At 48.6% G+C, this 27796-nt stretch overlaps 2 protein-coding genes across 11 annotated transcripts in view; one reads left to right on the forward strand and one right to left on the reverse strand.

Annotated features, from left to right (window-relative positions):
• PPIP5K1 (diphosphoinositol pentakisphosphate kinase 1) overlaps nucleotides 1–11663 on the forward strand; it is a 44147-nt gene extending 32484 nt beyond the window's left edge. For 4 of the 9 annotated variants that reach the window (XM_088172794.1, XM_088172793.1, XM_088172797.1 and 1 more), the window contains 5 exons: nucleotides 1400–1462; nucleotides 3931–4110; nucleotides 8649–8786; nucleotides 9157–9270; nucleotides 9885–11663. In XM_088172794.1, coding sequence (XP_088028920.1) covers nucleotides 1400–1462; nucleotides 3931–4110; nucleotides 8649–8786; nucleotides 9157–9270; nucleotides 9885–10579 — 1190 coding nt within the window. In that variant the 3' untranslated portion in view covers nucleotides 10580–11663. The remainder of the gene's footprint in view (nucleotides 1–1399; nucleotides 1463–3930; nucleotides 4111–8648; nucleotides 8787–9156; nucleotides 9271–9884) is intronic. The other 5 variants (XM_014887817.2, XM_014887821.2, XM_014887824.2 and 2 more) reach the window with 3 other exon arrangements.
• A 1268-nt stretch (nucleotides 11664–12931) lies between these two features.
• Nucleotides 12932–27796, reverse strand: part of MAP1A (microtubule associated protein 1A) — a 51634-nt gene continuing 36769 nt past the window's right edge. For both annotated transcript variants that reach the window (XM_088172792.1, XM_014887815.2), the window contains 3 exons: nucleotides 18089–26825; nucleotides 17230–17462; nucleotides 12932–16291 (listed from right to left, as the gene is read on the reverse strand). In XM_088172792.1, coding sequence (XP_088028918.1) covers nucleotides 16136–16291; nucleotides 17230–17462; nucleotides 18089–26825 — 9126 coding nt within the window. In that variant the 3' untranslated portion in view covers nucleotides 12932–16135. The remainder of the gene's footprint in view (nucleotides 16292–17229; nucleotides 17463–18088; nucleotides 26826–27796) is intronic.

The raw sequence follows: 27796 nt of genomic DNA on the forward strand, positions 1-27796 counted from the left end.
CTAAGGATCACTTCAGCAGAAAGTTTTCTCAACCTCAAGCTGAGGGAAGGTCCATGGATGGTTGTGATTTCAAGTTGGCTTGCCTGAAGCCAGGGATCCAGTAAACTGGGTCAGTGCCATTTCAGTTGATGTGCCCTCAGGGCAAGGGGAGGTGTGGGTGGGATGGAGGTGGTCACCAGCTGACTGCAGCTCCAGGGCTTAGACACTTCCAAGGGCTTGCCCGTGTAGGGAAGATTGTCATGCTGTTGAGTTTAAAAAAAGAAAAACAATTTTCAGGGCTGGTACACTAGAGGAGGAGATTTCAGTAAGGGTTGGTTTAGATACATGATTTGGCCAAGCCACTGCATGTAGCTGTAGGAGCCCGTTGGGAGTGTGGAGCATGCATTGGTGCACTGATGGGGGATAGACATACACACCCTGTGAGCTAGGGAGAATGGATGCATGAAACATGAAAGAGAAATATAAGGGCTTTCTACTATTTTCTGAAAGATCCTCAATAGCAGCAAAAGGTATGATGGCTGGGATCTCACATGAAATCCCACATATAGATGATCTGATCCAGGCCATTCTTTTTCATGGTAGCTGAGGAATTTCCAGTGTGGGAAAAAAATAAAGCTTCCAGCCTTTTTTTTTTTTTTTTTTTGTGTGTGTGTGTGCATACAGAGCCTAATCCATGTCCTTTAAAGCTTATCTGTTTGCATCCCATTAGATGCACAGTGTCTGTCCTTGCACGGTCTTTCTGATATGTGATTTGTATGGGAGAGCTTGGCCTGGCCTGGGGCGTGGCCAGGAGAAGCCTGAGGACCACTCTGACAGGTGTATCCCAAAGCTTCCCCTGTACTGAAATGTTGGAGTAGAGAACTGTAGAGGCATGTCTTCATGGGTCTTTTGCTTCCTCCCTACTCAGGTGATTTACCTTTAAATTCATGAATAGCTCTGTATAGCTTGCATTAAGAGGTTGTTTTGAGCTGTACCTGTGCTGGAACTCCTCAGTTCCTCTGCAGAGCAGTGTATTTTCCCTTGGGCACAGGTGAATCCTGAGAACAGTCCTCCTGTGCTGCTGCTGCTTGCTGGGCCGTGTGCCCTGGTGCTGTGAGCATGGCCTGGCTGCGTTCACACTGAGCCTGCTGTGGTGGGAAGGTGCGAGTTGCTGGCTGAGGGACTGAGTGTGGCTGAGTGTGTAGTGTCAGGGAGACCCTGGCAGGGCGGTGCAAAGGCTGGGGAGATGCAGAATGGGTCAGTCAGACCCACGGGCTGAGTGCCAGCCCACAGCAGTGCCAGAGGGAGCAGCTGTTGTGGGGGTCAGCAAGGTGAACCTGACAGTGTAATCAGGTGTGTGAAGGTCGGGCATCCTTTGAAGCAGGCTGTTAACTGAGATGATCTGTTTTTATTTCCTCAGAGCTCTTGTCTATGCCAGCCGTAAAACGATTTTCTGTGTCGTTTGCAAAGCATCCGACTAATGGTATGTTTGCTTTCTGGATTTGATGTTCCCTCACACTTCTAACCCCATGCTCACGTTCAGTTTTCTCTGCACATGTTCTCCTCTCAGCCTTCTTGTGGTTTCTTTGTGTTTGTGTATCTGATGTTCAAACATGCCTCACCTTCCTCCATTGCGTCCTTGTGACTGATGTGCTCACTCATACCCTGTTACTGCTCAGTAGTGCCTCTGCTCTCCCCTGAGGTGTTTTTGTTCCAGGTGAAAAGGCAAAAGCCATGGCTCTGTGAGTGGGCTGCTAAAGCAGCCTTCAACTCCGTGGTGACATTAAGGCCTTTTGTCATGCTCCCTTTTGGGAGGGTGGGGATCAGGGGGAGAATACCACTGGACTGGGGGCTGATGCCCACTCCATATCGTGAAGCATCAGCATCTTAGGTCCTCAGTTTCTACACTGCAGATTTGTAGAATGCAAACAAGAATAACACCAGGACAGCTGTGTGTCACCTGGAAGGGCCTAGTGTATAGTGGGAAAGTAGGAAGTGTCAGGAGTACTGGTAGCCTTATGGCCTCCTGCTGTCACATCTCTCTGTTAGGCTGATCCTGTGGTTTCTCCAAGCGTGGTGATGTTGGCACAGGTAGGCTCATCTTTTCTGCAGACATTACCCTGTGAATTGTGTCTCTCCAGAGCTCTTACTCGTCTGCTGTTGGTGGATGGTGCTGGCTTGGCGGGAGGAGATGGGCATCGTGCTGCCTGGGGTGGCATCACCTGCTTCATCCCAGCCCCTGTATCTCTGGAAAGACTTGGTGACAGATGTCTGAAAGAGCTTCTGCTAATTCACTGTCTCTTCTCCATGTTGCTACTTACCTGACAACCAAAGTGTGAGTCTGTGAGGTTATAGGTCACTAGCTCTGTTGTAGCAGGTGCCTTGAACTTGTTTACTCTCCAACTCTTGCACAGATACATTTAAAAAGGTTTCACAGCACCCCTCCTCTTGCATGGCTCCTGCTGCTGAGACAAGTTGGAACCAAAGGAGATCACTGAACGCTACCAAGTATTTCTGCCTGATGTGATCAAGGCAGCTTGTGAATATGAAGACATCCTGCTTGGTGTAATCTGGAAGATGAATGAAATTCAGAAGATTGTTCTGGAAATCAAAGTTTTGGGAAGGATGAAGTGGGAAAGGGCGGCTCACTGTGGCTTTACGAGTTTCGAATAACTAGAGGGAGCCTGTTCTCTGTGTTTGCTTGGTTTTGGTTTTCCCAGGGTGGCCAGCTGCTTGGCTTGTCTGTATGTCTGGACACCATCGGAGCTCACATGGTGGATGTCAGCAGGGTGTGTTGTTCTCTCTTGCCTGCAAAGGTTGTACCAAGTCCCAGCCTTTCCTAAAACACGCTATAGAGCAGTTGCCCCTGCTCTAAATATGATAGGATGAAACCGGGCATCATGTTTCTGCCAAATACCCAATTAATATTTCTGATGGCAAAATGCTTCTCAATCAAGAAAACAAAGACAAGGTCCAGCAGGTGAGAGCTCAAAGTCAGGGATATTTCGTCTAGGATTGGCACTGCTTTGAGCAGGAGGGATGTTTACCCCATGAACCACTTAAAAAACTGAATGCAAAAAGTATTCCCAGCTCTGAGTCTGGATTTTGTTTCTGGAGAGCTGCCTCTGTGTGGTGAAATGGAGTGGGTGAATCAGGGTAGTGGTCAAGCACAGCATGAGGCCAGATGGTTTATGCCCTGGTCACACAAGTCTTGGGCAGGTGACGTGAGTCCTGAGGCTGTGTGTAGGGAGAAGACATGCCTGCGTGCTGGTGTCTTGTCTGCCATGCCAGGACATGACAGAAGATTGCACAGGGCTGTTCTCAAAGACAGGGAAAGTCAGTGCTTCTGTGCTCCGTCTGTTCTTCTGCACTCTGAGCACTCGGCTCTCAGTCAGACCCTGCTGTCCCCCCCAAGTCTCTTGCACAGCCTCTGCTCATTTGCTGCTGGGCCTTTTGCTCTCCCCCGTGCTGATGTGCCTGGCTGCGCTTGGATGCAGGACTCAAACACTGTTGGCAGTCTGGGTTTCTCATCTCAGCTGTGGGAGGGCGAGTCTGGCCCTAAGCCTCATCTTTTTATCTAGCCAGACCTGAACTGCATTGGACTTGGAATGTGTCTTAAAATTTATTCACTTGTCAGACTTCCCCCTACAAAGATGAGCCCGTGCTGCTCAGGCACTGCCGTGCAATGCAGCAGGGTGCAGCTGGGTGCAGCTGGGTGCAGCTGGGTGCGCTGCTAAGCCTGGGCTGGGTGGGAGTCTGGTCTGCCCTGGTGTCACTGGGGGGACATGACTCTTAAGGGCATTCCTGACCTGTTCACTGTGGGAGGGATTGGGCTTAGTGTGTGCTGTGGGTCCTTCTCACCCAGCGGCCCTGGTGCTGGCAGCTCCATCCCCACATCTCCACAATTTCTCTGTCCCTCTCCTCTCACTCTCTATGGCCCCTTTCCTCCAGATGTGTTGGAGCACCAGCACGTTGCCCAGTTGCTACGCCGTTTTTCCTCTGACTGTGCCACGAGCCGGACCATCTGCTTGGATGCCACCCTAGCCCATCACCTGCAGCACTGCTCCTACCACCTGCGCCTCTTCAGGAGCTGGCTGATCTCAGGGCAGGATGACTTGGAGTGTCTTTACGGTACTGCACGCTGCAGCTGCCTCTGTCCCGTGCTCTTGTAGCTGAGCAGGGACCACTGTCTGCTTGAGAGTGCAAAGTATGCTTTGCTTCTAAAAATAGGAAAGCGTTTCCCTCACCAAATCCCCAGGGTCTCTGGGCTGCTGCAGCAGCAAGCTGTGTGGGCTGTTGTACCAGCAGTTTTGGAGCCTTAGGCAGGAGCCTTTCCACACGGAGCGTCTGCTCCCCGTGTGGCTGTAACTGCTCTTTCCATCTTGGGCAATTGTTTGTTGCCTCCTTCCTTTATCCAGGGTAAGCCCTTGAGCTCCCTTCAGGGTCGGTGCTGAGCTCCTATCCATGGGATGCCCTGCTGGCAGGATGCTCTGTGCAGGTCTTGGTGTCCCCGTAGTGATGGAGGAACCAAAGTGAGTAGTGAGAGTGTAGGAAGAGATTAAGGAGGTGCTGCAGCTGGTCACAGGCTGAGTGAACTTGCTGTGGAAATTTTGAGGAAGTGAGTGCTTGTGGGTGTGTTGTATCTAGAGAGACTGAGTTAAGACAGGGTAGAGCTGAGCTTCTGTGTGGCTGCACTGCATGGCATCTTTCTTGTCTGATAGGGCCTCTCAGTGTGTCCTGTCTCTGATGGGAAGAGGTAGGCGACTTCAGCATTGAATCCAGATGTTACAAATCAAAGCTTGCTGCTGTTTCTCTGGAGTTTTTCAGCCTCTGTTACAGACAGGAAGTCTGGTGCATGGAGGCCTTGGTGCTTCGTGCACAGGCAGAGATTGCTGCTCCCTGAGCGAGGCAGTGAGCTGGGGCTGGCTGCTGAGGTTGAGCTGCTCGGGGCATGTGGCTTGCTGAGCTGTGTGCTGTGATGCATGGACCCCCTTTTCCATTCAGACCCACAGGGGGAAGGGGCACAGACAGTGCAGCCTTCCATGTAGTGAAGCATTTTCAGAGCCTGGAAGATGAGAACTTTTCCTACACGATCTGTTTTTCCTTGATAAGGCCCTTTCTGTCAAGCAGGCAATTTGGAGACAGTTAGTTACTTTTCACATGTAATTAGGACAATTCCTTGGTCTACTGGCAACAAATGCTAAAGAGAAGCAGAATTGCTTCAAGGGGAGAGATGCTGGATCACAGCAGACTGCTCCAGAGCAAGGGCTGAGCTTTCCCCTCTGCAAGTCTTGGCCATGTTGGTGAGCTCGGGTGGGGAGAGGAAGTGAGCTCAGTGCTTTGGGCACAGCAGGCTGCTGGGAGGTGCATCCTGCCCTGACACAGCCAAACACAGGCATTAGGTGCTCCTTACCTAACTCCTTACCAGCACAGCAGCCCTCCCAGCTGGAAATCAGATCTCCACCATCGAGTTCATGCTGTTTTCCCAGTCGGTCAGCAAGCCCACAGTTCATTGATGTGTTTGGGATTCCTGCTGAGGCTCTTCTCAGAGCAGACATAGTTGACAGCCCAGGTTTCTCCCTTGTGAAAACTGCATTCTTCTGTCCTCTCTTGGCTTTCTACTGTACTTCTATCCTCACAAAGGAAACATGAATTAGAAGATAGAATCGGTGAGTAAAAGTATGCAGTTGGCATCAATAGTTGGAAAGATCAACAGTGGAGCCTTGAGGGAATGTCTGGGAACCTGTGTGGTCATAGCTGGGAAAAAGAATAGTGTGAAGTAAGCTCATGTTGGTGAGGAATCACACTGGTAGTGGAGCCAAAGGTCAGCTGTGGACAAACGGAGAGCAGCCCCGTGATGATGAGCAGGAAAGTAGTGGTGATGTCCAGTGAAAATAAATTTAAATTACAAAGGGAAGCAGCCCCAAACTCTTATATATAAAATAGTGGGCTCTGATCTGACCATCATCACTTGAGACAATGTGGAACAGGTAGAAATCTGGGAAGGATGTTTGTAATAGTGGTCCGAGTGGCCTGAGGGAGGGGCGGGGATCCACAGTTCTGTATAGCTCCAGGAGCAAGGAGGTTTCTAATGGAGTGAGTTGAGACACTTTGGAGAGGAGTACCTGGGGATGTTGGGAGCTTAACTGAGTTCAAGGGGAGATGAGAATATGGAAGAGACACACAATGTCCAGAGCAATTCTGAGCTGTGGGATCACTGATGTTTGGGACATGTGGCATGTTGGGAGTTTGTCCAAGAAAATAGGGGTGGACTGATCATGCATACGAGAGAGGAGCCTGGTGAGTGCTTTTGTTTGTGCTGAGACTGTACAAGTGCTTCTTCACTCCAGAAGGGCTGGCATACAGAACATTGGCACACAGAACTTCCTCTGTGGGCTGCTGTTGGATGATGGTACAAAATGGCTGGAATTCTGTCCAGTGCCATTGGCTGCATCACAGACTCCTGACCTTCAGGCCCCAGGAAAGAGTTTGAGGAAGCATCAGCAGTACCTGCACGGACAGCACAGGGTAACTGTCAGTCTGGGACAGTTGTGTGGGTTGCTCTCACATTTTATTTTTCTTACCCCTTCCTAAAGGTGTTGGTTCTATGCTGTGTGGTGCAGCAGTGGTTGGAGCCTTCCCTGGAGACACGTAGGGATTGTGATCCGTAGTGGGAGCTGCTGCCTTTGCTGTGCTGTGGAGGCAGGAGCCACTGCTGGTCTCTCCCCAGCAGCTCAGCAGGTCCAGGGAGGTGTGCAGGGAAGTGGAGTCCCATTCACAAATGAGAGGGATTCCTTGAACACAGTACTCCTCCACCTTGAAAGAGGAAGCTTTGGCCAGTTTGCTCTGCTTGCTCGAGAGTGGTGCAGTGCCACAGTGCTGTGCAGAGCTGCACACCTGGCACTTTGGGGATACAGCTATATCATTTCACATCAGCTGTGTGTCAGTGTCTAATGTTTCTTTTAATGCTGGACCTTTGATTTCCTCATTTTACTAGAGGGGAGCCCAAGCACTCAGGTCCCCATTGATGTCCCTAATGTATCTTGTAACAACATTGCTTTGCCCTATCTTATATTTAAACTTGCTTTTTTCTTTGGAGACCCAAATACCTGAGCCAACTTTGGCCCCTCTCAGACCAGATTCTGTTGTGAAATGACATTACCCTCAAACTGGGCTGCTCCACAGCTATCTCCCATGACTGTTTTAAGTTTTGCCCTCACCCTTTTCCTTTAGCTCTGTCTCACAGGAGGCCTCTGAGAAAATAAAGAATGTACATTCTTCCTTGCTCAACACTTCCATTCTCAGGACTTCTCAGCAACAGACAGAAGAATATGGTCTTTTTCCTGTGTCTTATGTTTCTTTATCCTGGCCAAGGATTTGTTATCCTTCCTGTCTTGAATTATATTTGTAGGCCCTTTGTGGCATAGTAACCTTGTGAACTCTGGAGGATTCTTTATCTCCACCAACTGTTATTTACTGCAGTGAACACCTTCAGGGCTCATGCTCCTTGCCTCTTGCAGAGCTGGGTTAGGTGAGGGTATTGGAGCAGAGCCTATCCTGGAGGTGACTGGAACAGCTGTCTGCACTACACAGACAGGTGCTCCAGGGCTTCTCCTGTGTGCTGCCAGGCTGCAGGGATCAGTTTTATCCTGTCAGTGTGCTGGGCAGACATCCTGCCTGAGACTGCATCAAGAACTCTCTTACTTTTTGTATTTCAAAGTATTTTTCCTTCTCTATAGAAATAAATGCAGTTCCTTTCCAGGGTATTTTTTAGGTCTTTGGAGGAGCCTGGGGAGGTCACAGAATGGGAGCCCCAACCCTGAGGAGTTGAGAGGCTATTAAAATTAAGAGGTGCAGAGCAGGAGGCAGCATCATTCCATATACCCAGGGACTCATCTGCTTCTTCTTGCTCCTCTGACAGTTCAGGTTGGCTTGGTTCCACCAGGCATTTCCAGGAAGCTGGGATGAAGAGGAAGATACTTTGCTCTGATACTCTGCTGGTGTGAGCAGCAGCAGATTTATTCTGAATGCTCGTGATGCAGCTTAGCCCTGAGCGAGTGTCTGTTACATGCTGAGATGCCTATTTCTGCTCATTCTGGGTTTGCTGGCAGTAAAATCCAGTTAAGGGGACAAATCAACTCCTGACACAGCCTTTCCTTTGGACACAGCCTGTCAGAGGTGCACGGGGGGCTGCTGTGGCAGGGAGGTTCTGTGGCTCCTGGTGGCTGCTGCAGTGTGTGCTCCCTGCTGTGGGGAGAGGGGGCTGTGCCAGGCAGGGGTCCCCGTGGTGGGACCTCTTTAATGCAGATTCTGTTGGCACCACTTCGATTCTGTTTGGCTTCCATAAGTGGGGGCACTGTGCCAAGCTCTGTGCCAAGTTCTCTGTCATGGCTGTGTATTTTAAGTGTCCCAGGCTCAGCTGCAAAAATGGCAGCTGTGAGATACTTTTCCTCCTCTCCCCTCCATGTGTACCCAGGTGCTTGCTTTCAGATCTGTTACTGCATGGGATTGCTTCGTGGTGATTTTCTTGGCCTAGAAGAGATGACCTGAGGCCTTTGTGTGCCTGTTGTTTGATTCCCAGCGTGCCCAGCTCCTTCAGCCATGAGTGCTCCTGCATGGATTTACCCTGCTGTTTCCTCTATTCATTTTCTGATTGGGTCTCTTTCCAGGTTTTGAAGGCTGTTCCATGGTTCCCACCATTTATCCCCTGGAGACCCTGCACAACTCCCTCTCTTTGCGGCAGGTGAACGAGTTCCTGACGGCCGTGTGCAGGAGCTGCAGCGAATCACATGTCCAGTCCACTGCAGGTACTGCTCAGGTGGGCTTGTCTCTGGCAAGGCAAGCAGCACTCCTGGTCTTTTACATTCTTGGGACAGATGAGGCTGACAGGACTGGAGATAAGTGCCCAGGAATGAGCCATGGGACCCTGCTCAAAGCCATCCTAGTCCACTTACTTGACAAATAATCAGTTAGGTCTGTGGATGATGAGTACGGTGATGAAGATACAAACTTCAGCTTTGTAAATCTTAGATTCCCAGGAGCTGGTGAGCAATCACGGCCCTGCATTGGCACTGATCTTTAGCTCTTCCCGGGACACCTGCTCATGACTGCTGGGCTACGAGGCATTCCTCGATGTCCGCTGGAATATTACTGATCTGTGTATTTTCTCTCTTGAAGCTTTGTTTGATTCAATGATTGGCAGCCAGATACCAGGAGACCCCTTCATGTCCCAGCGAATCCTGTCGTCATCATCCCTGCCATTGCGCCCGCGTTCGGATAAGCCCCCGTGGTGTGAGTGTGCTCCCTTCTCAGTCAGGGCCAAATGGGATGGGGAGGGAGGGAGGGAGATTTATGAAGTCAGCAAGGTCAGGAAACCAGTCTGGCCGGAAACAATTGTTTAATTCTCCTCCTTTATTGGATTAGATACAATCTAGGTATTTCTCTAGTTTTGCTTATTGGGCAATAGAAGACAAGAATAAGCATTAGTAGAGAATCAATATTCCTTTCTCTAGTGTTGACTCTCACTCAACACTCGGGGACTGTGTGTGTCAGGAACCGGGAAGAGAAAACGGAAGCTGGGATTGTTCCATAATAATAAGGGAATGAAATCAATTGGTTTTCATTTTGAAGCCAAACATCACACTTCACATTTTGTGCTGTGACAACAGAATCCACTCTTGGCTGTATGCCAGCATAGCACTGGATTACAAGATGAAATTGCACTCTGTGTGCTTGGGTTTTCATCAGCTGAACTGCCAGAAATGCTCAAGACCAGCTGTGAGCCCCTGGCAGGTCACACAGCAGATAGACAGTCCTCACCTCTTGCTTGTGGAACTGTGGGACTGTGACAGTTCGGATGGGGAAATACTAGCTACATGTGTTAAGATTTTTCTTCCTCTTTGCAGACAGCAGTGGCCCCTCCAGTACCGTCTCCAGTGCAGGCCCGTCCTCCCCAACTTCTGTGGACAACTGTTCTCGTTTCAGCTTCACTGAGAAACTTTCCATCAGCCCCCCAAAAAGTGAGGAGCAGCTGACTAGCCAGTCGCCTGAGCAGGAGGAGAGTCAAGCTCCAGGCAGAGGGCTCGATGTGCAGGGGGGTGTGTCTGGGCTGCCAGCAGCAGAGCCAAGTGCCCCAGAGACCCTGGTCTGGAATAAGGGCTCAGAGCCAGGCAGGATCCTGGAGCTGTGCAAGAAGGAGCTGGCAGGGGAGGACACTAACCCAGAAGAGAACAGCATGGGGGAGCTGGATGAAGAAAAACCATCCGGGGAAATGTTAGAGCCAAGTAACATAGGAAACCCAAAGCGTGGGGAAGGGTTTGACCTGAGGCTGGTTGGGGAGACAGCGAAGACAGGTGGGGGGTCTATCAGGGGAATGGCTGGCCTGGATCAGTCGGGGCTGTCCAAGGAGATCCTGGTGCCCTGTGAAGAGGAGCTGCTGGGAGAGGTGTTGGATGCAGAGCATACAGGCAAGGAGCTGCTGGGGGACAGTGCTCTGTCAGACCAACTTCCCTCTGGTCACCTGTGCCAGGTACAACCACTGCCTCCTGAGAAGAATGTGGAGGAACTGCATCTGCTGTGTCAGAAGGATCAGCAGAATTAGTGGCTTACTGGACAGCACACTGCAAGCACTTCTAGCTGAAAGCAGCCCAACTTTGTGCGTGGCACCTCACACAGCTGGCAGTCCACGGCAGAGAGGAAGCCACGTCCCAGGGCCACAGGACTCTGTGGCGTGGAAGAGACTGCTTTGCTCCTCCACAAGTCAGCTCTTTGCCACTCAGCAAGAATGTTTGCCTCGTTAAATGAACATCAATGCAGTCTTGTTACTGGCATGGCACCTCCATGGAGCAGGGACATGGTGCTGCTCTGGTGTCCCAAGGGCTTTGTGCTCACTGGGGCAGCAGCATTACAGGACTGGTACAGCCAAGGCTTTTAGGGTGGTAAGTCCAAAGGGGACAGGTCCTCCCTCGTGACTTTTTGGCCCACAGCCTTCAGAGAAAGGCATTCTGGGCCCAAATTAATCAGATCCATCACAACCACCAACCTCCTCTCTCCTTCCTTCTTCCTCTCTCAATTCCCACTGCTGGCCACCAAAATCAAGTCCAGAGAGTCCATGGCAGGAAAACTCGCAGCAGCAGAAAGCATTCTGAATGAGTGTAAAAAAGAAGGGTAGTGAGGGCATCAGGTTCAACTGCCACTTGCAAGGAAACGTCCCCTTGGCGTGGCCTTGGATGTTTCCCTGCTGGGCTGGGGCAGGCTGGAGCCTGGGGATCCAGCCTGAGAGAGGTGTGCAGGGAGGACGTGCACAGTTTTTTTTTCTTGTCCCCAAGGATCAGGCAGGGTACAGCTCTGAAGTCTTGGTGATGGATTAAAAGAAACTGCTATTTTGACAATTCAGGACTATTAGAAACCAAGAAGGAGAAATCTTTATTATATATAAAATGAAAAGTATTTAATGGATATTTATGTAAATGCCTTGTGAGCACAAGCCTGAGGGCAAGATTGATACGGGTGTCCCTGCCGCCTCCGAGTGCCGGCCAGGGCTGTGCTTCCCACTCCTGTATTTATGGACGAGTCTGCGTGTCCGTCTGTAGCTAGGGTCTGTGTTTCTGTGAAGCTGTGCCCAAAGATCTCTATGCTGTGTTGTGACAATGTGTGTTCACAGTAAATCGATGCTGTGGCTCCGGTGTGTCTGTGTCTCTGATGCTGACTTGGCAGCAGTGTGTATGTGCCAAAGCTTGCCTGGAACAGTGAGCCCTGCTCACACTGTTCAGAACTGCTCATACTGGGGAAGAGCTCCTGGCTCTCAGGTCTCAGGGGATTTGTGGTAGAATGAAGACACTGGGATGGTGTGTTCAGCTCCTTTCACTTGGTCCACACCTTCCTGTCACTTCAAGGACACCAGCCATACCTCCTGCCAGGACCCGTGTGTTTCTGCCAGGGGACAGTGCCTGGGCAGGGTGTCATTGCTGCGAGGGGCATGGGGCAGGGCCCCGTGGGGTGGGGATGTGGCTCTCAGGTGCTGGCCCCTACAGAGCCCTTGCACACCTTTGGAAATGCACTGCAGTCACAGGACCTTGGTTAGCTGCAGTACGGCCAGAGGCAATGGCCGTTTACCTGAAAAGTAGCTGTGTGTGGAAATAGTTCCTGGTTTATGGTAACAGTTCTTGGTTCCTCCCATCAGCACCAGGCTTGGCAGCTGCCCTGAGCTCTCCATCAGGCCCTGCACAAGCTCTGGTGTGCCCTGTGGCAATGGTGGCCTCTCTCCTGAGGACTGTAGCACAGAACCTGCTTTCTTTTCCCCTGGCATCCACCTGTGCCGTTGTTTCCTTCTGAGGACAGGCAAGCAGGAAGAGAACTAACTGGGCATCAGCCTGTCCTGACTGTTCCAGCACAGGCAGAGCAGCAGCTCTGTCCCAGTTTTCGGATGAGCAGATGAAAGAGCTGAAAGAGAGTGAGTTCCCTTGTTGGAGGTCAGGGGGGAGTTCTGCAGAGGTACAAAAGCCCAACTGCTGCGATGGGGTCAGGTGGCATGGAATCCCTGGCATGCCTGTGCCCAGGGGCCAGAGACCCTTCCAGCTCAGCGAGTGCCATTCCCAACAAGGGCAGGGTGGAATGCACGATTTGGGAACTGTGAGGAGTGATGGTGTTCCGTGGCACACAGGCCGTGCCAGCTCCTCACTGGATTATCAGGAGCTGCTTTTCCCCCTACAGCCCTTAGCCAGCTGTGCAGGGGTCCCAGATGTTCCCCAGCCTGCTGGGGCCCGGGCTGGGGGCTGGCTGTCCCGGCTCCCTGGCCTTATGTGCCGTCCCTTTGCTGGTCACAGGAACGTTTGGCCGCTGCTGGTGGAGGTGGGGTGTTGGTGGAAAAGCTGGGAGGCCCAGGAGGGTGGCACAGCAGCCATGCCTGCGTGCTCCTGCTCGCTGAAAGAACAGTTGGAAACCACTGGAGATGTTCTCGTTCGCAAGTAATGTGGCTTTATTGTTAATGTGTTGGGCTCCTCTCTTGACAGCAGTTAGTTACAGTGTTTCACTTGGAAATGGGCAAAAGGACAGAACTCAAGGAACTAAATTCAAATAGAAATATGGTGGTGAAGAAAAGAATAAGGGCTCTCTTCTTAAAACATTTAGCATAGAAGAAGCTAGGAGCACAAGATGCCATTTCAATACAGTTAGGACGTTCACTTTTTTAATTATAGGTTTAAAATAGTATTTTTTACCTATTACATACAGGAAGATTACACGTTGTTGCCCACATGCAGAAACAAGCAAAAGCAGAGTTTAACTGTTTCTCTCTATAGTGTTGTATTACCTCTGGCTCCGGGTGGGTCCTGCTGGCTCCTGTGGCCTGAGCAGGGTCAGACTCTACAAATCAGCATTTTCATAAGTCTTTTTCCCCATAGTTTTTTTTTAAGATGGAAGGGGGTGGAGGGGAGAGGGAGATGTGAGAGAAGCTCAAGGCAGAGCAGACTGCGACATAAACTGAAAAAAAAAGTGGAGCCTTGAGGACAGGGAAGCAAACTGGTGTAGGATAAAGGTAGCCAAGCAGCAGAGCTGCAGAGGGCAGGAGCAGAGCGTGGAGGGCAGTGTTCCTCCTGGAATCTGCCAGTGGCTACACTCCTGCCTGGAGGATGCAGGCACCTCACAAAGCCTCACTATTACTGCTGCTTAGTCAGAATTGCTTCAAGTTTAAAATTGAGAAAACATTCATGTGTGGGTCTATCTAAAATTAGTGCATTAGCTTTTACATCTAGCTACACAGAGGGATCCCAGGAGCCAGTGAGGGCCATGCTTGTGCCTCTGGTGTCTGGCATCCTGCAGCTGCCACCGTGGCAGGTGAGCCAGGGTCTCCCCAGAGCCCTGCAGGCAAAGCCCCCCAGCATTCCAGGGAGGGACAGGGGCAGGAGTTTTAGTGCCTGCAATTGCCAGAACCAACATTCATGAATGCTGACCCCATTGGGGTACAGAGAATGACATTTATTATGCTGGCAGACACAGTGTGATTCCATGGTTAAAAAATGAACACAGCACAGGGCAGGGGTTTGCTAAAGCCCTGAGTAAGCTCACATGCTTCTAACAAGGGCCATAGCCAAAGAGCTGGCTGTGCCTTGGGGAGGCTGCTGGCCTCAGGCCTTGTCCTACAGCTGCTGGGTTTTACACACAGTCTTGCAGAGACACTTTTGCTGCCCACAAGTCCTCTGTGGTCTTCTCATTTTGTTTAAATTGCAGCATGTTAGCACTTGTACTGAGAAACCTCTGAACTGACACTAAAAGCACATGATATCATGTTAACATGTATAAATTAAAATATTAAATCAACACAAAATGCAGCTTAACATAAAAAAAAATAAATATATAAATTAAGATGCAAAATAGACCATTTCCCTAGAAACTCCATTTTAGTGCTAGGAGCAGGTTTCTAAGCAGCATTTTCTTCATGTCACCTGCTAGAAAACTAGCACTGAGACTGAAGTGTCCCAGGCAAGTGCAACACAGGGTCCAAGGATGCTCATGGTGGAGTCAGCCCTCTGCTCAGGCCCAAGCACAGTGGGTGTCACAGCAGATGGAAATACTTTGTGCTGACTGTCAACAGTTGCAGCACAGCTTTCCATCTCATTCCTTCTTCCCCAGAGCACAGCCTGCTCCCACTCTGTCTTACAGAAAAGCTGTCTCTGTGGTAAGATCCTCTGTCAGTTCTCTTGGACGTGGCAAAGGCTCATGGATGCTGCAGGCTCAGTGCACCTGAGCACCCCACGCCCTGCTGGGAGAACGTGTCTGTGCCAAGGAGGTTCTGGGTGGCTGTTCAGTAGCCACAATGCACCCAGGGCACACTCCTGTGTCTGCCAGGACGTCCAGAGAGCAAGGACCCTCAGTGATGTGTGCCCCAGAACAAACTGCAAGGTGGCACCACATGGATGAGCAGCATCTCAGTGCACTCCACACATCCCTGCCACGCTGTGGAGGAACTCAGAATGACTACACTTTGCTAAACTCCTTTTTCCCGAGTATTTTGGGAAGGGCCTTCTCTTCCCTCACACCACAAGTTCTATTCCCCACGTCCTGACACTTGGGGGACAACAAAAAGCTTGAGCACAGCTATAAGGCTTGGACCCTGGCACACAGGCAGCGAGGAGGTGGCACACTGCAGTGACACTAGCTGGGCACCAGCCTCCCCCAGCATGGCCTGCATGCTCCTCAGCTGCCTCAGTCCTCCCGAGCCTTTGGCTTAGGGACAGGGAGGTTTCTTGTACATCCTGGGCCAAGAGTGGCTAAGGTTTTTTCAGCCCTTCTGCTGTTGAGGGGGCTGTAGTTGTGCGTTTGGAGGCTCTTTTTGTGTAACTGTTTAGGCACAGCCTCTGTGTGCCTCCTCCTGCCACGCAGCTGGTGTGCAGGAGTCAGCTGGCTGCTGTGTGTGCAAAGCTCAAGTTAGCAGGTTAGGAATGTGCTGAACCCTCCCCTCCCACCGCCATGGCCTTCATTCCAGCCCCCTGAGCACAGCAAACAGGTGTTGCAGGATGCCACGGGCAAGCACTTGGGACAGAAATCTGCCAAGCTGGCACGTGGTGGTCGCGCCTAGTTGGAGCACAGGTCCCCTTGCTCAGAACACCTCCTGTATGCTCAGGAGAGGAGATGGAAGAATGACCTTCACTGTCGCGTTACAGACAGAGGGTTTGGTCTTCTCTCATCTCCCTGGTGCAATTTCTTTGCAAGTTAGAGTTTGCCTCTGCCCCCTGCTTCCCATGCACTCTCTACATGCAGCAGCAGCACTTCAGCCCTCAACCGGAAAGGTGAGGTTCATGGTGCTACAGGTTAAATGGCAAGGCAGCCAGGAAGAGAGTAGAACAAGCTCTCACAGCAGCAAGGCAGCCAAGATAGTCTACAGAAACTGTATAGGCAGCAGAATAAAGCAGGGAAGGTAAAAGTGCCCCTGGCCTGCAACTGCTCTTGCACAAACTCTTAGCTCAGTCCAGAAAATTAGAGAGCCCTGCACTTCTTCCTCATGGCATCCAGTGCTGAGCAAGATGGGTACCCGATTGCCTGACAAATGGGAGCCATGTAGAGGACTAAACCAGAGAAGAACTGGACTGTGATTAGATGGTGTCTCTCATGTTGCATCGGTGATTGAAGAGTCAATGGATGAACACAAAATGTGGGAGATTTAGAATTCAATCTTACAGGCTGGAAAAGATTCGTCCTGCATCACAACAGTGCTGCTGCTTGCCAGTACCATGATGTTTAGCTCCTGCTGCTTCTCATGGGTCTGTTGATACCATTCTCGCGTTACCTCAGTATCGTGTGTTGGGATCAATGTCACCTGGGAAAAGAAAGCAGCAGGGATGATTGAGAACAACTGCAGTGACAAACAATGCCCATAGGAGCCGAGGCTAAAATTTCTTGTTAATTTTGGAGCACTGTACCCTTGGTACTGTTTGTTCTATTTAATGTCTTTCAGATGTCGGGTTCTGAGGCAGGGCTTTATTTTATACAGTACCAGCACAATGGGGCTCTGAACTCACTGCAAACTGGCAGCACTGACACCATAATGATGAGAATGACTGCAGTGCAGGGCAGAGCATCGTGCTCTGGAGCTCCAGAAACAGCCTCAGAAAGATCCTTCAGTGTGAAAAGGAACAATGCTGGCAGTGTCACTGTTAATGGACACTATGTGCCCATTGACCCAATGTGCAGCTCAGGGACCTTGAAATATGAGGCTGCTTCATCTGGAAAAACACGTACACACCTTCCTGTATGTGTCTTCAGGTGTGCCCACCTGGCATGTGCCCACCTCCGTGCCCACCCACCTGGGTGTCCTGCAAGCCTGCCTACACAAGAACTGTGTTACAGAACATTCTTGTTTAAAAGCTCTATTAGTGAGTTGCTGTCAAGAAAAATCTTCAGCAAGCCAGGCTAGCAACAGATGCCACTGGGTGTGGGACACTGATGAAAATTCAGTTTGTGCTGGTGCTTGATTTTGCTTGAGGCTAGGCTTATCCTGCAGTAGGTAAGGGGGAGTGTATGATCTCCCAGTGCTTCCTCCCCTCAGGAGGATGTGGAAAAGAGAGCACATCTGCTTCCATTCATACCATTTCGCAGGTGTCCTCCTCATCATCAGTACAAGCAATTACTCTGCTGAGACTGCAAAACAGGGTATTTGCTTCCTCTCAGTGTACTCCCTTGGGTATGTGATACCCATCTTCTTCGGAGCACTTGTGACTTCAAAGCCATGACACACCCCTTTTTTCCATAACCTACCTGCAGGTTCTCTCCCCACTGAGACTTCCCTTCCAGAAGTGCATCCAGCACTGCACGGCTTGGCTCTCCATTGGCTGCATCATTCCCACTCACAACATAATAAGATGCTCGAACCCGCTTGAAGAACTCTGGATCTGTGTTCTTCCCACTGCAGTGGTTGGGGATGTAGGCCAAGTCCACGTAGACAGGTGGACCCATAGGCACAGACAAACTGCTCTTAGGACTATTGGAAGCTTTGGAAAAAAGGAAACAAGAGGCTATCAAAACCCTTTTGCAAGAGACAAACACTCAGGGTAAGAAGGACTTGGATTCCAGAAAGACTTTTCCATTGTGGCAGTGAAGTTGAGACTTATCCACGCTTCACTGCTCAGAGGTGACCTGGGTGCATTTCTGGGCCAGTGCTGTCAGAGGTCTTGGGAGGGAAAGGAAGTTCTGCTATTTTTTGGGGAGGGATTGGGAAGCTTTTGGATCAGCTCTTTTCTGGGGAATGGAATCAAAAATCTCCGCTATTAACTTTTGCAGAGTTGTCATCCTAATTAATGTTTAGTCTTAATTTTTGCTAATAACCTACATTTGCTTAAACACACACACACGCCCTCCCCCATTCTGATGCCTTTGTATGCTATCCTAAGGTATTACAGTAGTCTTTCTGGAAGGTCCATTCTGATTTCTTGCCATCCCTGTGAATTGTGCTGCTCCTAGGACTCTATTGCTCTTTCATATCAACCTCTTGTACATCTCAACCTTATCACTGCTTTTAACTTTTTATGCCTGACTGGGAAGACCTGTTCTCTGTTCTGCTATGTTTATGTGTGTTGGACCTACAGAGATAATGCATTTTTCAGGAAGGATTTCTTACCGGGATTTGTTTTGATGCCATTAACAAGGTTCTTGCCAGGGTTGCTGTGACTACTCCGGGATAACTCATCCTCTGGCATCAGCACATTACGTGCTTTGGGCTTTTCTCCTCCATCTCTTTCTTTTTTGGCAGTGACAGATGACTGTTTCACAGGAGTGGGTGATCGTTTTCCTTTCACATCTAATTTCCGGGCAGGTGAGGAAGATTTGGGTTTGCCCAAAGGCTTCCTCACACCTTTGTTCTTTTCTTTCATGTCTTTCTTGGAAATTTTATCAGTTCTGCTCATGCTTTGCTCATTTAACAACATCTCAGGGTCTACCATGCAGACATCAGGGTGAGGAGGGTGGGGATGGGGATCTACCATTGGAACAGGCTGAGGATCGTGGCTGGACCTGGAACTGGCATGATGAGCATTCCCCACAGCTTTGTCCACTGGGAGGAAATCAGCATCTTCATCCGAGTCCATGTTGGCATCTGCTGTGATGGATGGACATTCTTCAGTCTCAGGCGGGACATCGGAGTCGGACTGGGAGGTTCCAGAATCACTCACTGATGTTGGAGGGGTTTCCTCCACTGTGGCACTTTGCATGGGACTGCTCCCAGTGTGGGGTGGTCTCCCCTGCACTGAAGGGTGACCCTCCTCCTGTGAGAGGTCACTGTCTTCAGAGAGCTCATGGGGGCTCGGGTTGATGAATGAGGGAGAGAGTTCTCCCTTTCTCTGCTTATATTCACATGAGGAAAATTTCTGTCCACAATCAGAACTGCCTACTGAATGGGTCTCCATGTCATGGGAAGCATCTCCACAGTCCTCTTTTTTTTCACCCCTCTGGACATCTGGGAACAACGGCTGGAAACTGTTTTCAGGGGACATCAGAGAGGAAGGACGGCTTTGCCTCTCTGTTTCCTCTTTGCCTGCACACGGAGAAAAACTGCTGTCAGAATCAGGACATCTTTTTTCATCTTTTGCCTCTGCTGCATGGTATGTGCTTTGGAAAGCTGGCAGACTGGTGCTCACCTCTGTTGGACCATTGGCTGTGGTTTCATCTTGGTGCTGACAATGAGAAAATGATGTCAACACATCAGAGAGAGATGTCAGTGGCAAAGGCTGTTCTGCCAATGCTGCCTTCTGCTCTGGGCTGCTAGCACAGTGCTGCTGCTCTTGCTCTGCAGAAAATGGTGTGGGCTCTGAGCTCTTGCACTCTTTTCTACATGGCAAGGTGTGGTCACCCATGGGACCACAGAGAAATGGAGACCCATGTTCTTGAGCAAAGACGATGTCTTTGGTTTCAGCTGTATGTATTTTCACAGCATTATCTGGAACCTGTGGAGACACATCCCAAGCACTCCTGGTACCTGCTTCCACTCCTGCTCCTGTGTATGTGGAAAGCATATGAGAATAGAAACTTTCTGCTGTAGTTAGTATCACAGGAGTGGTGGCTTCAGATGAAGGTTCCTCTGACAGGCTGGAAGAGTCATCTTTCAGCTGCTGCTGGGTCACAGACTCCTTCTCCACACCTTTGGAGAACACCTTGTCTTCTTCATATGGACTCAGCGGTGAGAATTTAGGAAAAGATGAGTCAAGGCAGCTGATTTTCTCAGAAACCTCCAAGTACTCATCTTTGTTTCTCTGGTCTGAGAGCAAAGCACAAGGAGACTCTAAAGAAAGAGAAATATCCCCTAAAGGGCTTGCTGAGGCGTGCTTATGTCTGAACGTGCTGTCTGTTTCACTCTTTCCTAGCAGGGAGCTCTCAGATCCAGAAGAGCTATCCGTCCCTCTGCTCTCGACCCTCGGGCCCTGTTCGTGTATCCCTGTTTGTTTGCTGGAAGCAGATTTCAGGTACATGGCTTGCTCTTGGCACTTGGAGGCCACTGCTGCACTTGGATAATCTGCTACCCAGAAATGGGATTCCTTTGTGGATTTTTCAGCAACCTCTCTCTTCTGTGAAGAATCATGGCACATTTCTGAAGTTCGCTCATCTCTGTCCATGTCTGACAGGTCACTGTAACCAGCAGCATATGTTTCCACAGCAGCAGCTGGTGCAGCTGTCCTACTTTGATATTCCTCTTGCCAGCCTGGAGTAGAGGGAGAAGAGGCAGCAGAGCTGGGTGAGAGGGGCTCCTGACATTTGCTCTGCAGGAAGGGGTCTGAGACGGGGAACTTGCTGATGGCTGAGATGGGAGCACAGACGGTGCCTGCAGCTTCAGGGGGACTGTGCAGTTTAGACTCTTTTTCAGACTTCTCCTTAGCACCTTTTTCTAGCTCCGAGTCACTTGCACTTTCTTCTCCTTGACCTGCTTTCTCATAGTATGTATCTTTGGGACTTGGGATTTCAGATTTCAGGGACAAAGATACCTGCTCCTGGCTAGACAAGATTATGTTCTTATCTGGACAACCAGCATCAATATAGGTGGATGATTTTCCATGATAAAAGGTGTCAGTTGTGATGGTGGGAGAGGCAAATGCTGCACTCGCAGGTGATGGGTGCAGTGCAGAGTCCAGTTCTCCTGGCAAAGCAGAAGACACATTCAGTTTTTCCTGTCCTTCTGATGTCCTAGGCTTCCCTGTTTCAGACAAGGGCAAATATCTTTCATGGATGTCTCTGTAGTCAAAGACTGAATCTGCTTTATCCTGAGGGGATGCTGGAGATGACAATTCCTTCTCAGCAGAGGTATAAAGGCAGGACTCTTCTTCCTTTGCAGACACATGAAAATTTTGACCTTTTTGAGAGTTCAGCGCTGTCACTGGCACCTTGTCAGTATGACCTGGGCTGTGTGCACCCATGGCTGTGAAGGGGGACGGTCCCACTCCAGACACAATTATCTTCTCATAGATGTCAGCATACTTGAAACTTCTTTCATCCGGGTAGGGAGTTGGTTCTCTTTCTTCTGGCTCTTGTCCTGTGGAACTGCCATCATCTCTCTGTGTGCAGACCCCTTCCTCATAGGAATAAGGCTCAGGGGAGCTCCTGGAACAGGTGTCTGGAGGATACACTTCTCGGATGGTAGCACCCACAGCATCACTGCTTTTTTGACATGGGCCTTGTCCTGGAGGGGAAAGTGCACACTGCCCTGAGAGCTCAGCACTCCCTTCTGTGGACTCTGCAATATATTCTGCTGCTCTTGTAGATTGCAACAGGGCAGATGCTGCTGCTGTCTGCTCTTTTCTTCCTGAAGAGTCACACAGACTCTCGGTGGATTTGCAGTCATCCTCTTGCCTGCTATCTGACTTGTATTTGCAATCTCTTTCCTGATACAAACCACTGATGTCCGATTTCTTCTCAGCTGTCTTTGATGGGACATCCTCCCACAAAGGGGGCTTGCTCTGATCTACCTTGCAGGGCCTCTCTGCTCCTGGTGGTGCCTCAATCTCCTTTCCCACTGCAGACAGGGGAGCTGTTGTCAGAACTTGGTCTAGTGACTTTGCATAGATATCTAGGTCAGCTTTCTCCTCATCATCTATGCAGGAGCAATCTTGTTTAGAGGTCAACAACAATTCTTGCCTTTTTTTGTTTTCAGTTGAAGCTTTGGCCTGATTTTCCTCACCAGGGACATACTGAGGAGATAGAGGAGAACCTTCCCTTTGTGTTCTTTCTGGGACACTGATGTCAGCAGGAATCACATCCACTTTCTTTGTTTCTGAAGTGGGTTTGGCACCATTCTGTGTGTCTTCTTTGTAATCAAATGACTCCATCTTCAAACATTCTGTTTCTGCTTGCAGCAGCATGGGTTTGTCTTCAGCATGGTGAAGCTCCTCATCCTCCTCCTTGGGTAATTGCCCTCCTCTCCCACTGTCTCTCCCTTCCTGAAGATACCCAAAGGCAGAACCCCATGCTTCCCTTTCTGCTCCTCTCCAGGTATGGCTGCCAGGCACTGTGGGAGATACGTTCTCCTCCTTTCCCATTTTAGGAAGGGATTTTGTTTCAAATTCTGGTACCTCATCCAAGAATGTACTCTCCCTCTCTTTGTCATATCTCTGCCGCCTTCCCTGAACAGGGACCTCTTCTACCTCTTCTGGAAACCACACTTTTTTCTCATAACTTAAATCTTTAATGCAAAACTTTTCTATTTCTGGAGATTTTTCTTCTGGAGCTTCCTTGAACCTGCAAGATTTTATGCCTTCAGTAGAAATGTGTGAAGATGTTTTATCTTCACTTGGGCTAGATTTTGTAAAATGTAAGTCCTTTGCATCTGGGGATAGCTCCTGAGAGTCCAAGCCTGCATCTCTTCCCCTCAACAGGCCCTTTTCTGATGCAGAAAATAAACTGCTGTCATCTGGAGACATTTCTTCAGTTGAAGAATCTCTGGGTGACATGTCTTTAACTGAGCTACTTTCTGGGCAAGGAAAAGATTTTGATGCTTCTTTCAGATCTTTGGCAGAAATTTCCAGTGATTTTTCGCATGTAGATGGGCTCTGGTCTCTGAAACCCATGGATTTCACAGCTTCTGGAGAGAATTTGTCAGTGCACTTGGACATAGTTTTTTCTTTTGCAGTTATCTCTTCTGTGAAATTAAGAGCTTTGATGTCTTCTGGATAAGATCCTTTAATAAAAACATCTGAAGAGATTTTCCTGCTGGAACTCTCAGTGAGAGAAATGGATTTGGTCTCTTCTGGGGAAATATCTTCAACAGAAACATGAGAAGATTTCTCTTCTTCTGAGGTGTCTCCTGTGAAATATAACAGTTTTTCTTCTTCAGTAGTAACTCTCTTAGAAATAGCTGAGGATTTTTCTTTACCAATCCTTTCTTCTGTAAAATAAGGTGATTTGATGCCATCTGGTGAAAATTGCAAAGATTCCTCATTTTTAGATTTGCTTTGGCTTGTGAACTGTGGAAGATCCATATTTCCTAGAGAAGTTCCTGTGGTTGCAAATGGCTCAAAGGACAAGTGTTTTGGAAATCCCATTAAACTTTCTGTCGTGGTTTTAGTTCCTTGCTCTTTTTCTGTTTTTGTGCTGGGATGCTCCTTGTCCTCCCCGATCACCACCGTGTCCTGCTTGTGGTAAGAGAGCCAGGGCAGCTCCTCCCTCCCCACGAGTTCTTCCCGTGCCTCCTCCTCAGGAGACACTGCAGCATCACTGCCCAAAACTCGTTCGTGCTGCACAAGTCCGGGCTCTTCTCTTTCCTGCCTGGATTTAGCCTCATCTTCTCTGAGAGCTTCACCCTTGGCTCCCTTCACCACAACAGAAGTTTGGCCGTCCAGTTTCTTGGCAGTAGCATCCGTTTGCTTTTCAAACAGATCTGAATCTACTGTTTCCAGCTTTTCCTCCACTGGAGACTGGTGGAAGGGAGTGTGCCCTGCACTGGTGGGGCCGGATGGAGTGGGAGAGGCCATTTTAACCGTGCTGTCATCAGGACTCGTGCACCGTTCCTCAGCCTCTGCAGAGTCAGCCTGGGAAAATGGTGCTTCTTCAGTGGATAAAGGCACCACCTGGCTGGGAACACTGATTATCACGTTATCAGGGCATCCTTGAGGAGCAAACACGGGGGCATTGTAATGCCCTCTGATTTTCTCAGGCATCTCAATATTTGGAGTCCCATCTTCTTCATCTTCTTCATCTTCTACCTCCTCATGAAGGTCCTTTTTCTGAGTTTCCAGTTTCCTCTCTCCTTCTGCTAATGCATGGAAATCTTCAGGGGGTGGAGATTTAAAACATTTGTCTTCCTCCAAGGATGATGTGGGAGAAATTGTGCCAGCAGAGGGAACATAGTCAAGACCTTGTGTCGCTTCAGTCCGAGAGGAGGGCATACTGTTTCCCGTGTCCAGAAGTAAAGAGCTTTTCCCAGTCTCTTCTGTTTGTGGTGCTGTAATGGATGCAACGGATTGATCCTCTGCCACTGACGTTGCAAAAGATGAAAGCTTGTCACATTCAGTGATGGAGGTAGCAGAAGATATGTGCTCCTCCTCAGCTAGAGGTGCTGCCACAATGTTTGTAGGGTATGCCAGCATTTCAGACTCCTGCCCAGCATAACCCTTGGCTGAAAGGTCGGCAGGAGGCATGGCCTGTATTCCATGTACTGCTTCAAAAGAGCCTGGATGGTCAGGAACAGAAATGTTATAGGCATTGACATCATACTTCAAGTGTGGGATCCTCTCTTCCTGTTCATCGTGTATTTCTTCATCAGAAATGGTCTGCTCTGTTTCTGAGTAGCCAGGGATAGTTTCATCTTGGATATAGGAAACATGTTCTGCTGTTGCTCCTGGGACTGGCAGGCTGCTCAGATATGACTCTTCCTTTGTTAAGTCTTTTCCAAGTAACTTGGTTTTCTCATCCATGAAACTAAATTCTCTTTCCTTCTCTGTAATGGTAAACAGTTTGTCCTCCCTATCATCCTGTTTCAGCCCACACAATTCTCTATTCTTCTCCACTTTCTCCTCTGCTTTCATGTGCTGTTCTTCCCTTTCTTCCAGTTCTGCCTTTTCTATCACATCTTCTCTCTTTTCTTTCTCATTCTCTTCCTGTGCCTCTGTCCCCTTGATATACTTTTCACAAGTTTCTGCTTCCCTCTGTTTTCTGTCCAGAGAGATTTTCTCCTCTTCCTCTTTTTCTTCCTCTCTGAACACTGGTGGCTGAGCACCCTTTGCCACGAGGTCTGTATGTGATGGCAAGTGTTCCTTCTCAGGAAACACCTGAATGTCCTTGCCCTGCTCAGCTTTTCCATCCCAGTATCTTATGTCATGGTTTTCGTTTATCGTTTTTCTTTCATCCTCGACTTTTTCAGCAGGACCTCTCCTCAGCTCCCACTGATGAACTGGCATTTCCTCTGCTGATGATTCTTTGTCCATATCAGCAGTAGTTACTCCCCAGTCAGGGGTCTTTCTTTTTAAAATCAGATCCACTTCAAGGTTATTCTGACCAGTCATATCAACAGAGTCTTTTATATCTGCTTCAGGTGCTCTCACAATCTTATCACTGTCCATATCAGACAGTTCTTGAGTCACCTGCAAGGCCCCTCTCTCCTCGTGCTTCAGTTCCTCAAAGTCCTTTGTAAGATCTTCTGGTGAAGACAGGACTAGCCTCTGTTCCACTATGGATGTCTCTCCTGGGTCCACTTGTGCAGGTGCCTTCTCCATTGTCTTGAGGTCAGCAGGTACCTTTTCAGGTTCTTTTTCAGGTTTTACTTTGATCTTCTCAGTCTTGAGTCTGCCTGGAAGTTTTGCCTTGTACAATGTTTTTCTTACTTCTGGTGTAAATGGTTTCAAGTCTGGTTTAGAAATTTTTTTGAGCTCTGGTTTGTTTTCTTTCTTTTTATCATCTTTCTTTGAATCTTTTTTCTCGTCTTTCTTACCATCGTCTTTTTTTAAGTCCTTTTTCTCCTTCTTAATATCTTTCTTTTCTTTGTCTTTCTTCTCCTCTAATTTGGATACTTTCTCTTTGAGATGCTTTTTTCCAACCTTGTCTTTTGCCAATTTTCTTTTCTCTGCTTTGAGAGCATCACTTGTTTCTGTCTTTATCTTTTCATGTTTAACAGGTTTCTCAGGAACTTTCTCTGTGTGTTCTTTAACTTTTTTCTCAATTTTAGCATCCTTTACAACTTCTGGTTTTACTTCCTTAATCCCCTCCTCAACTGCTTCTTCCTTCTTGACTTGCTTTGTCACAGATGGCTTGGGGGAAGACTTAAGACTCTCTTTACTGTCCGTTCTTTGCTTAATTTTGGTCTGCTTCAGCACAGGTGGAGGTATTCCAGAAGTGAGATCTTTCTGAGTAGCCACTGGGTACCTCAGAAAATCCAGGTGCTTGAGTTTCTCAAGACCTTCCAGTATCTTATTTTGAGGAGCATTTCCAGGAAACAAAACCCTTACAATTTTCTCTGTTGGGCTGGCTGGTAGCCATACCACTAGGGCTGTGATAGATGTGAGATAGGGAACAGAAATTTCACCTTCTTTCCCATTTGCAAGAATGATGCCAGTCTTTGCTTTACTATTGCCAGCCCATTTCTGCATTAGAAACTGCATTTCTTTACTGTCCTTGACAGGGTTCAGTATATACATGTCCAGCTTACCCACTCCCATTTTGTGGAAGAGTGTGATGGGCTCAATGGTGCTGCTCACCACCCTGTAGAGAGGCTCTGATTTAATGCCCAGTCTGTTAAGGTACTGCAGCGTCATACACGCTTCTTCAATGCTCCTCTTCACCTTCATGGAGGCTTCAGGCATCTTCAGCTTTTCAGGAACATTAAAAAAAACCACCCCTAGCTCAGGAGAAATTAGGTTCTTCATCCAGTCACTGTAGTTGGTAGAGCCCTGGGATTGTTCCTCCTCTTGCTCAGCAACTTTCCTCTGCAGCAGCCCATTGATGCCGGGCAGGTTGTCTGCACCAATGTGGGTGAGCAGGATTGAGTCTATCCTATCCAGGTGCCTCACCAGCTTCCAGAAGCAGGATTTCCTCTCAGAACCACCATCCACAAGGATGTTAAACCCATTGACAGCAAAGAGGGCAGAATCACCTCTTCCCCCAGGGAATATGTAGCAGCAGGGCTTAGACAGCTTCAGAAAACCCCCTGAGGTGGGTGGCTCCAGGAGATCAAATGGGGATGGCACGTCAACTGTCTCAGAGACATATTCTGCAAATTCAGACACCCCATCCATTTCTGGCAGAACTGGATCAGGATTCAGTTTCAGATTAATAATGTCCTGAAATCGAGGATGCCCAAGGTTGCTCCAGGCTCCTTCTCCCAGGCACGACACAGTCAGAGAGGCCTTGGAATCTGAATCAGAGTTGCTGAGAATCTGGGTGACCTAATGAGATAAGCACAGACAAATAAAGGTCAAAGCTTTGAGACCTATATAGCACTAAAAAAAAAAAAAAAAAGGCAGCTAGTTAATGCAGAAATACTGAAGACACCAGGAGCACTTTACCGATGGGAAACATTGGGAGTAGATGAAATAGTTTGAAAGCCCATGGAAAATCAGTGCATAGAGCCATGCTCTCTTTTGAAATTCTTAATGTTGATGGGCTGTTTTGGCTTCTGACTGCTGTTTTGTGACAAGATCTCAGGAAAGAAAATAAAAGCAGGAACCACTGTGTCCTCTTTCCTTACTTCTTCTTATTAAATCAGGGGTATCAGTCCCTAGCTTGGGCTCAAAAGTAGCAGGTTAGGAGTGTTTTTTTGTGATTTGTGAATTCTAACCCTGAGAAAACCTTTTCAATGCTGTGTGTCACTGGCTGAACTTAGCCTCACTCACTAGGCTAGTCAACCACCATAGAGTATTTTGTGCAGTTCTAGTGACATAGGACTTTCTTTTTTATTTAGAGTAATTTGCTTTCCTGGGACCTTTTTTGAAAGTCATTACTCCATCTTTGCTACACATACAGGGACATGCCATGTGATTAATAATGTAGAATAGGTCCATATAATTTCCAAGGCTACTTACAGCTATGCTGAACATATATCGACCAAAGAAGTATAATACCTTAACTTCCTAAGTATCCAAAATGAGATTTGCATAGTTCTTTACACTGTATTCTTTTGCTTAGAGAGTCCTTAAGTGCCTAATTTCTGTCCATTTAAATGGATATCAGAGATAAATCAGAACAATCAGCTTTAAATAAATGAAGCATATTTGCTGATATAATTACAGCAATAATAATATCCATTGTTGAGGTATCATCCAGCCATTCCTGCAGCAACTATGTATTCAATCCGATGGAGACATTCTAAACAACACAATCCGTGGAAATAAAGCTTCTCAAAAACCAGAGGAGCATA

The sequence above is a fragment of the Sturnus vulgaris genome, chromosome 13, assembly GCF_052056855.1.
Source record: "Sturnus vulgaris isolate bStuVul1 chromosome 13, bStuVul1.hap1, whole genome shotgun sequence".
NCBI classification, from domain to species: domain Eukaryota; kingdom Metazoa; phylum Chordata; class Aves; order Passeriformes; family Sturnidae; genus Sturnus; species Sturnus vulgaris.